Source organism: Haliaeetus leucocephalus, unplaced genomic scaffold, assembly GCF_000737465.1.
Source record: "Haliaeetus leucocephalus isolate CR32 unplaced genomic scaffold, Haliaeetus_leucocephalus-4.0 Scaffold135, whole genome shotgun sequence".
Lineage (NCBI taxonomy): Eukaryota > Metazoa > Chordata > Aves > Accipitriformes > Accipitridae > Haliaeetus > Haliaeetus leucocephalus.
In genome coordinates, this window is record NW_010972571.1 from 1153498 (window position 1) to 1163684 (window position 10187).

A 10187-nucleotide genomic window follows, 5' to 3' on the forward strand; every position below is an offset into this window, starting at 1 on the left:
ACAATGAGTATTGATTTCTGTGAAGTGACTCGGGCTGGGAGGAAGCTATGCTGCTGTTTAAACCCTGATTTGTGATTTAAAAGGGAGTAAGAGTGTTAAGGTTAATGCAGTTATTGAAAAACAAAAGGGAAACAGTTGCTACTGCAGTCAGTGATGAATGGTGATTAATGATACATACAAATTATATTAGTAATCCAGACTGGAGTAAGTTGAGTGTATATGAACTGGGGATTCTCTTTGCATTGTCAAGCGCATTTGCTTACGTTTTGATGCAACAGTAAGTGATGAAGTATAAAGAAGCTTTCAGCCAGAGACCCTCAGGAAACTAGAATGTGGAACAGTTCAGGTTTCTTATCACTGGTCTTTCATCTAAGTAGAATATATAAAAATTTATAGAGATAGTAAAACTGCCTCCCTTAATTTATTCTCTTGACACTATCCTTCTAGCCCAAATTATTCAAGTTTTGTGTTTACATCCACTAATGAGTTTTTCTCTCCCACTGAATCAAATATTTCATCACTACATTAAACTATAAAGTCTGTTTTAATTAGAAAGAAAATTATTTTCTCCCACATATTTTTTTATTTTTAGTTCTTATTGAAAATAAAATTCCCTATCGCCTCTTCTTACAGTGAACTACTATGGAAAAGCAGTAACACATATGTACTTCTCCAGCTTTCCATATTGGTTTCAACTCTTAAGCTTTTCACGGTGTTGCTTGATGCTCTGGTCCCTCTTGTGTTACACTGCACAAGTCCAGTGCAGAGGAGAATCTCAAAGAGGTTAAATTTGCTGTAGCATGTACAGTTAATACATTTTAAAAATATGTATGCAGGTTCTACTTATAGGTAAAAGGACTAGACTATCACTTTTCCTTTATTAGAGCAGAGTTTCCTGAAGACAGTGTATGGGGTGTGTCAAGTACCATTCCTGTGCTACCTAGGGGATAGAGAGGAGGGGAGTCATTTCGGTGGGTTTGGGCAAATGTCAAGGAAATAAATTCTTATCCCTTCTTTACTTTTCTGTCAAAGGTATCAGATACCAGCTTGGATAGGCAAATCTATTTTAATGCTGCCTGAAACAGCAGTACCTTTGCTTCATCTCTGCTTTCCATTCAGAACATAAGGGTTGGTGGGGGGGGAGGTTTGTAGTTGATGAGCAACTGAAATGTGAAGTCGTGATTTCTGTGTAAGCCAGGAATTGGAGAACCCACATGGTAGATCTGGCTCTTCAGAGCACTGAAAGGCTTTTGTGCATATCCTTAGGATTAACGTAATTATGAAGTTAGAAGGCTTTTGTTTTGAAGAGATTATTGAGAAAATCTCTTCAACATTGACTTGTTGGGTTTTTTTTTTTCTGCTTGCAGATTAAGGTCCTATCTGTAGGAAGGTACAATTTGTTCCATAATTAATACTTCATCAAAAAAATTGTTGAGGTGTTTAATCAGCCTGTTGTTGAAACTTTACAGGAGTTGTTACAGAAAGTTCTGGTATGTTGTTACAACTTTAAAGTTATTTACAAGTATTACAGTTCACATAGGCATATATTAATTGCTGTTATTCACATTTAGATGTACAAAAAGTTAGAGGTTGTGATTTGTTTGAAGTAACACATTGAGGTTTTTCACTCCAAACTCTTAAATATAGGCTGTAACCATAACTTCTCTTGGGTGATGTAATTAAATAGAAAAAGTTTATCAGTTTCTAAGACGCTACTCTTCCTGTCTGGAGGAGAAGACCTGCAATTGTAATTTTGATCTAATACTATGTTTTGCCATTTCCATTTTTCCATTTCTCTAAAAAATATGCGAGGACAGTGATGGAAAGTGAATGCCACATTTTTTAGAGTAAAAATGGATCAGGAGAGTGACATTCTGAGCCAGTGTAAGAAGAATTTCTTTTTTCTGTTGAATTCCCTGCCTACGTCAAATTAACTTCCCTCTTGAACCGTACAAAAATAAATTCCTGTCTATTCAGTGGCCCCAAATTTTGCTGTTCAACAAGCAAGACAGTTCAGTAACCAACACACCGAAGGCAGTGCATGCTTAGATGGATTTAACTTTTTATTTTTCTTGTAATTAGGAACAGTATTTTACATGGCCTCTTGGCTATGATTTAGGAATTGCTGTATGGCTTTGAATAGCATTACTAAATAATTCTGCATGAGCGCCATCCTCAGCTCCCTCACAGAGGAATCACAGAATGCTCACATGGTGTGGCTGATGTATTTTCCAAGCCAATTAAGCTGCATTTTACCCTCAAGGTACATATTGATCTTTTTTTCTCAGTTGGGACATTTTGACTACAGTTGATGCAATGGAAAGTTTGATAAAATAACAAAAATCGACAGCTTAATTCTAGGGGAATTCTTTGTTTAGAACATTTGATGTAGCTATTAAATATCTATATGTATATGTGTGTGCGTGTGCGTTGCAATTTGTAAAAGGATTTTATTTTTCCTAATTTGAAGCCATGTGGCCAAATTTATTATTGGTATAGTATGTTTGAATTCAGCTGAAATATCTCTATCTAATTAGTGTATGTGTGTATGCACACGTTCCCATTCTTATGCACCCCATATATGTACATAGAGATACTTGTTTAACTTCAGAACATCACTTAGACTAAATTTAGTCTGCTTTAGTGAACTTTGTTGTCTATCTGAGAGATTTAGGGATTGTACAGTGTTAGAATATTCCTCTCTTTCAAACAGGCAGTTTGCAAGATCATTTGCTAGTAATTTGTTTATTGTTATTACTCAGACTGATGGCACTCATATTTTCTAAATATAGATAATCACGTTTCCTGCCAGAAAGAGTACACAGTTGAAGAAAGAAAATCACTCTAAGTGCTGTTGCAGCAGACTTCTACGAACAACCTAATGTTAGAATTTATGGACTTCTCTGGCATACCAAAACTTTGGAAAAAAACTCTATAGGCTCAGAATTTGAGATGCGCATAAGAAGAGCATTAACAGCATCTTTAAATTAGTCTTTGCAACAAAGAGCTGTTCCAAACACATAGGGAGAGTTCAGTGGAAGTACTCGGAATGAAGGTGGGACTCCTAACTCCAGCATTTGTTAGATGCTTCTTGTTGGCTATGAGTTTTTAGACGTCACATTAGACAACATGAATTACTTTCTCTTGAAAGAAATCCCAAGGCATATGCAGTTCATGGCATCTGTTATCTCTGTAATGACATTGGTTCTGCACCTACATTATTTTTATAAATGTATTTATAAAGGGAACATTCAAGGCACTTACAGGGGTGCAACGTCTTACTTTTTTTTTTTCTTTTTTTTTTTTTAAATAATGTCAATTTTGTGAACCAAATGTACAAGTGGATTCAGGCAGAACTTTTGTCACCATGGGGCATTTGTAAAGCCTCTGATAGCTGCTGCCTAGTCTTGTAGGTACTCAGAAAACCTCTTGCATCACAGTTCAATTTAAATATCTAAAACTACTAGTCTGTTGATGTTGCTGGACTGGTGGAATTTTGGATCCTAATTAAATCCATATTTAGAAGTTAGGAAGTCAAGTCCTTTATGTCCTGATTCTGTAAATGCAGTCAGAGCATGTCAGCTGGAGCACTTGCAGTATGTCCCATTGTCCCCCCCAGCCACTGCTCAGAGAAACGCTTTGAGAAAGGGATACTGGCTTCTGGCTTGTTACTTTTCCTGATACAAGCTTTGGGTCCCAGAACCTGAGCTAAAGCCCAGTCATTACTGATACAGTTTCTTGGGATTTGGGGGGAGAAAGAGTGCTCATGCAGTTATTTCAAATGTCATCTCTACAGTTTTACTTGGATGTTCACACACTCACTGAAGAACCCGTTAACCAAAAGTCATGAGTGAATACATGCCAGATTATACAGGTAGCTGTGCTGAGACATTCTAGTTGATGCTATATCTGATTGACTCTGAAATGATACCTCATTTCATAGGTATGAGAACTGGTAGCAACCATTTTGGGTTTGTTTTTAATTACCTTTCAGGAGCTATGATATAAAAACACTGCCTATTAGCCAAAAGCTTCAAAACAAACAGAAGATTTTTAATGTTGATTTAAAAAAAACCCAAACAGAGTAGTTGACGCAGGCATATTGGGACAGAGAATATGAAGGATATTGAATTGGGCTTCCACATTAATTCGCATCTTTTATTGTTGTTTATTAAAAGCTTATGAATGAATATCAGTTTTGTTCTTTGATGTTCTTTAAGATCTTTTTCATGTCTGCCTACAAAACAGCTTGGTGCTTTATTCTTTTTCTGAAGCTTGTAAACATCAATATGTGAAATAGGTATTAAAGTTACATAGCATTCAGTTCTGTTAGTGAATTTTAACCACGGTGAAGGAAAGGGAGCAGCGATTGCCATCTGCTGCTGTGAGGACAGTGCTCTTATGGTGCTCTGCACTTGGGATGTGCAAGGCCTGTATCAGTCCCATTCCTAGCTGGGAATTATCACAAACTGCCTGTTAACCAAAGTGCTGGGAGTAAATTTGAGTTTTGTGGTGTGTTTACCAGACAACGCTAAGGACTAAATTCATTTACATTTTTGACTTATCTGAGGTGAAAGCCTGACAAAGGCAGCCCTGCTGTATAGTGAGAAACGTATGGGTTTGGTTCTGCAACTGCTCCAGACTCCAGCATTGAGATGTCTCTGCAGACCAGAGCTTTATTTCTTTGAATGTGGGGATTTTTTGTACTTCCTCATGATAAATCTGCTTGACTAAGTTTTGAGCCATTGAGACTAATGTCTGAGCCATTGATAGGTTTCTTGTATTGGCTTTACAATATGCAGTTTATCAGAGCAAGTAGCCTACAGCCATTTGGGGCTGGTAAGAAGGTGAAAGACCTCCAAGTAGTCCATAGATCTGAGAGATTCCCGTGTTCCAGCTTGTAGTCAACTGACTGTGCTATTAACTTACTTTTTAAGTCAACGGCACCTACTGCAAAAATAAGGATCTTGTGCAGCTACAGGATGCATAGAATATAAAGAATTGAAACTGAAACTTCAGAGCCCTTGGACAAGAGGCATTTGATAGATAACTAGAAGAAAGGTCTTTGAGCTCTTTTAATTGAGTGTGTGTGGGCAATTTTTTCAGATCTGGATGACTATTTTACTTTTCTGCCTTTCACATGCGTTGTATTACTGTTCAACAGTGTTCACTGTGACTACAACTTGATTTTTTAAAATGCATACTGCTTTTTTTCCCCAGCATATGGCTTCATGATGGTACATCAACAGAGCTAGGCATTTTACATCAGTTGCGCAGAACTCTCTCAGTTGAGCTTGTGCCATATTTCATAGCAGCGGTTGGCTCTTGTTTTATCTTTGGATCAAGACACATCAGAAGATAATGACAACACAGTTGGTTTCACCAACATTTTTCTGAGTTCATTGCATTCGGAAATCAAGTGCTTCATTCTGTGTGTTGGAGAAGAGAGTAATATACACAGATTCATTTTTCTGTTTCACCCTGGTCTAAACTTGATCCCACTTGGCTGAATGTGTTTAGTCTGAACCCTTTATCTGCAATAAGCCAGTCCCTTATCCCAGATCCTCTCTTGTCTACAAAGTTCATCTTCCCTGATCAGTCTTGTCCAGACACTCCCAGTTCCCTGCTGAAAATCTAGCCATTCGTGCTAACCCTTGGCTTCCTCCTTCCCGTCTCTCCTTCATCCAGTATTCTGTTCCCACTTGGCACCTAATTTTCTCTTCTGGCAGGTCTTTCCCATTGCTTTCCAATTCATATTGCCCCCTCTTCACCTCCTCTAGAGATCCTTCCTGATGAGTCTTAATTTTAGTTTTCTCATCACCTTTCCCAATTTCATTGTATTCTGCAGTCTTCTCCCTGCTCTGCATTTTTGTTTGGTTTTCTCTCTCACCAGCTTTTAGTCTCATTACCAAGCTCTCTCACTCTTTCTCAGTTGTTAGTCCTTCTACTTGTCTATCATTTTCAGACTTCTTTCAAAATGGTGGATTTTGTCAATCCGTTTTCCCTCTGTATTCCAGTCCCAAATGTTGCCTTGATCTTTCCCTTTCTCCACTCACCTGTCTGATCCAAGTTCAGTGTTGTCACACTGTGTTAGTTTTTCATTATTTCACAATCTCCTCTTTCAGTAAGATCTACTCTCTGCTTTGTATAGTACAGTCCAACTTCCCTTTCTGCAGTCCTAGACTTCTTACCAGGTCAGTCCTAGAGATTGCTCTTGCCCTCTCTTTTTCTCCATCCACCTCCTCACCAGAGTCCCTGTCCCCTCCTCCAGTCTGGCTTTTGGACTGCCTGCACTGGCAACCAAATGTTGGTGGTAAGACAACTTGGAGAAGCCATACAGGAAAAACCCAACTTTTTCTTCTAATGCATATTTATTATTGTCTGGGAATGGAATATGCATTGTCTTACCACATTGCTGGAGCTGTCAAGAGATGAAGAATGGTCAAGAATGAAATCCTGAGTGATTGTACTAACCACGTTCAAAATCTGATTTCTGTTTATTAAAAGCTCATGACATAGATCCACTACTCTGGGTCCCTGCAGTCATTTGAATTACAAGTCTCTACCCAAGTGGGAGTGGGGAGGGAAGGATGGAAGATTGTTAAAGAAATCCTGACAGCATTTTCCTGTCTTTATTCTCAGAACTGAATGAACCATATGGATGAGGTTGAAGAATAATATTAAATAGTAATAATAATAAAATCTGCCAATGGCAAAAATCTTGCATAGAAGGTATCAGCTTAAGTAGTTAAAAGTTTGGCAAGCATATAAGCAACTGAAAGCAGGTTTTTTTAAATGAGAAGTTTTGGGAAACGTTATTAATAGACTGTTGCTAGCAGCTCTGCCTATAATAAATAACTTGATTAAAGTTCCAGAACTATATTCTACTAATCCATGTAAAATGGAGCTTGGGCTAGAAACAGATGCACTCCAGATATGACTCATTTAGTCTGCTGGAGTGTTTTAAATTAGCTTTTAGTTGTTTGTCAGTTTGGAAAAAAGTATGTGATTTTAAAAAAAAAGTAGCCCTGGTGTTCTTCAGAAGAAAATATTACTGAAGCTTGTGCTGTGATTGGTGAACTTCTAGATTTTTTTCCTGTCTGGTGATCAGAAAAAAAACCACTTTGGCTATTATAGTCTTGGATAAAGGGAGAGGGGGCATTATTTCTTTGAAGACAGCTATATCTGTTTTCAATTTGTGTGCCTCAAATGCGCAATTCTGTTTACTTCATAGGATAGTATTTATGTCCTGAGTAAGGCTGAAGTATCACACCTGAGTGCACACGTTTTTGTCTGACTGCTGTTCTACCTCTCCTCCTTCATTTTTTAAATCAAAAAGTAAAGCTGGATTTCAACCTTATTTGGCAGAGGAGGAGAGGCAACATATCTGTTACGTCTCTAGAAGAGACATTAGCATCTCTTCAAGAGAAGTGTCTCTTAGGAGCTAGAATTAACACAGGAGAGACCTGTGTACCCCAATTACAGGAAAAGGTGCAGTCAGTGTTCATACCTTATTAGACTTTATAGGAACTGACAGTCTGAAGGAGCTACAGTACCTGGGGTTTTTTTGTTTGTTTGTGTGTGTGTTTTTCTCCCTTTCAGTTGGAAATGACACTGTTTAAGATCTGCTATTTTTGAAGCGTCATTTACTTTTCTGTAAGCTGTGGGGCAGTTCTCCTTCGGGAGTGCAGGCACAGTGCAATCGCTTTGGCTCTTCCAGACTTTGCACGTGTTTGTGAACTTCTCTGTGTCCACCCGTAAGGCAGGTGTGCTCACCATGCGCTACAGCCTTGCTCATTCCCTGCACAGGGGCAGAATAGGCAGGTAATGGCTGCAGGAAAGGCAGTCCATAGTCTGCTAATGAGAGCTGTTGCTCTTAGAGGGCTTTAATCAACACAGAGAGACGGAGTAGCCAATACTGCAGGACAAAGCCAAATCACCTCAGTCTGGGACAGTTTCTCTTACAGCTTTACTTAAAACTTAATTACTATGAAGACTAAGAGTGCAAGTAAAGAGGGACAGTGATAGCGCTGAACTGCAGACAGCCCTGTGAAGTCTTTGTCATCACTGTCCTTTTTATATGTTGCTTGCCAACCTGTATTTTCATATTTCATGCCTTGACAAGCATTGATCCTTTACCATGCTCCTGTTGAATGAATCACTTTGCTACAAAAAAAACCCCTGTAAGAACCAAAAAACCAAAACAGTTTAATGGCTCTCTGAAGTATTAAAATCAGCCTTCATGACTTTCTCTATGGAGAAACATTTGTAGTCCCCATCGATTAAAAATACAGCACAGATTACTTTCCTGAAAATTGTTAGGTAGAAATGATCCCTATCCCTTTGTTTATGCAACTGGTTGGCTCCAGGGAAAGCAAAGAGTTTGGTTCTTACTAACATCAAATTATCCAATTTTGAGTTTTGTGTTGGGTTTGGGGGTTCTTTTGGGTGTTTTTTTGGCTTTTTTTGAGCAGGGCAACTGTACCATTAATCTGAAACAAACAGAAGGGAGGAAAAAAAAAAGAAAGTCCTATTATCAAGTGTGTATTCTAACTGCATTTATTTTCTTACAGGGACAAGCTGATCTTCTCAAATATGCTAAAAATGAAGCACTGGAGAATCTGAAACAAATTCATTATGCCACTCTTTCATGTGGACTCAATAAGCCAGGCACTGAAAATGCAGAAATCTCAAAGCCCCGTAGAAGTCTGGAGGTCATACCTGAAAAAGCAGGTGATGAAAATGGAGAATGAGAGAACACTCTTCTCATAATTATGGAGTTTATAACTCTGTGACCAATTGTAGCTGCATAGGACATTTGCTTTGCACTTACTGTTGGAAAATATTTGGAGTTTTTAAAGCACAACTGGAGAAGCTAATTACAATCTACTGAAACTGTGAATGTATGTAGCAACTCTGCTTGTGAAGGCAATGATATTGTGTAACATGGAAATTACATTATTGGCCAAAATATAATATATATGTAAAAGATACTGTAATTCAGTAATAGCGTGCTGAAAAATTCATTATAGTGCCATAGGGAGATGGAACATTTTTTAAATGAGCTGTAACTAGAGGGAAATCAATTGACAGAATGTGACAAGATGCCTTGATTTTCAAATGAATTGGATGCACAGGTCCTTTATTTCTTTGCACAATTTGTTAATTGTGCTAGTGAGGTGAATTATTCTTTTGAAAATCAGGTCCAAAAAAGTAGAATCCACATGTTTCACACTATATTTAATTCAGCCGCTCAGATATTTGGGGTTGAAGTGGTATTGATTTTATTGTTGAGCCATAAATTGAGAATGTAATTAGACAGTGATCACTGACTTCAGTGCACTGTAGGAGAGCCATTATGTAAAAGGAAAATGTGCAATCAATCTGATAGCCTATGTCAGAAGAAGATACATACCTATTTTGCCTAAGATCTTCTGCAAATGCGTGTAGATAATGTGACCAAACTGCAAGCAAAATGTTGTAAATAGTTTTTGTGAAGTGAAGTGCTCATATTAAAAAGAGTTTTATGAGATTGCTCCCAGACAAGTAAAGCTTTTAACTAAATTTTAACTTTTTTATTTTTCAAGTATTTTCTTCCTTACAGAATAGGTGGTATCTCAATAAGCAGGTTTGTCAAAAAAAAAAAAAAAAAAAAAAATTGCTGTTCTGGTTCTGTTTTGTTTTCTGACAACATTAGGTAAAGGTATTGTAGCTGATATGCTCATTGTAAAATGACTATACCAACCTAGAGTGTTCTCTTACTGTTTCTGATTTAACAATAAAATGGACTATATAATTACAGAAGCTAATAAATTTGAAGAAAAACACGCAAAACCCTACAGAGATCAAAATGCAGTTTTTTTCACTGTGGGGAAAAAGGGGAAGATTGTGATGTCTGTTGAAAAGCATTGTTTTAATTAGAGGTCTTCAAGACATGCATTGTAAACTGATTTTTTTTTTTTTTTTTTTTAACCAATTCAAGATGCTGTTTCTGCATTCGAATTGTAATGAACATCTACATATACATACCGTCCTGTAAAAGTCAATGGAGCTCTGACCAACAGCATTGGTATATTTGCACTTAATCTGAATTATTAGGGACTTAAATTTATTTTCTAGTCATTATAAAATTAAAGAGGGGGGGGAGGAAGATGAAAACAATTTGCATAGTAAATGTCGCAGCTTGA

General features: G+C 37.5%; 1 protein-coding gene across 1 annotated transcript in view; it reads left to right on the forward strand.

Annotated features, from left to right (window-relative positions):
- Positions 1-9801, forward strand: part of PLCL2 (phospholipase C-like 2) — a 47796-nt gene extending 37995 nt beyond the window's left edge. The window contains exon 5 of the mRNA XM_010585895.1: positions 8574-9801. Within this exon, the coding sequence (XP_010584197.1) occupies positions 8574-8753 (180 nt within the window). The 3' untranslated portion in view covers positions 8754-9801. The remainder of the gene's footprint in view (positions 1-8573) is intronic.
- Positions 9802-10187: the final 386 nt, after the last annotated feature.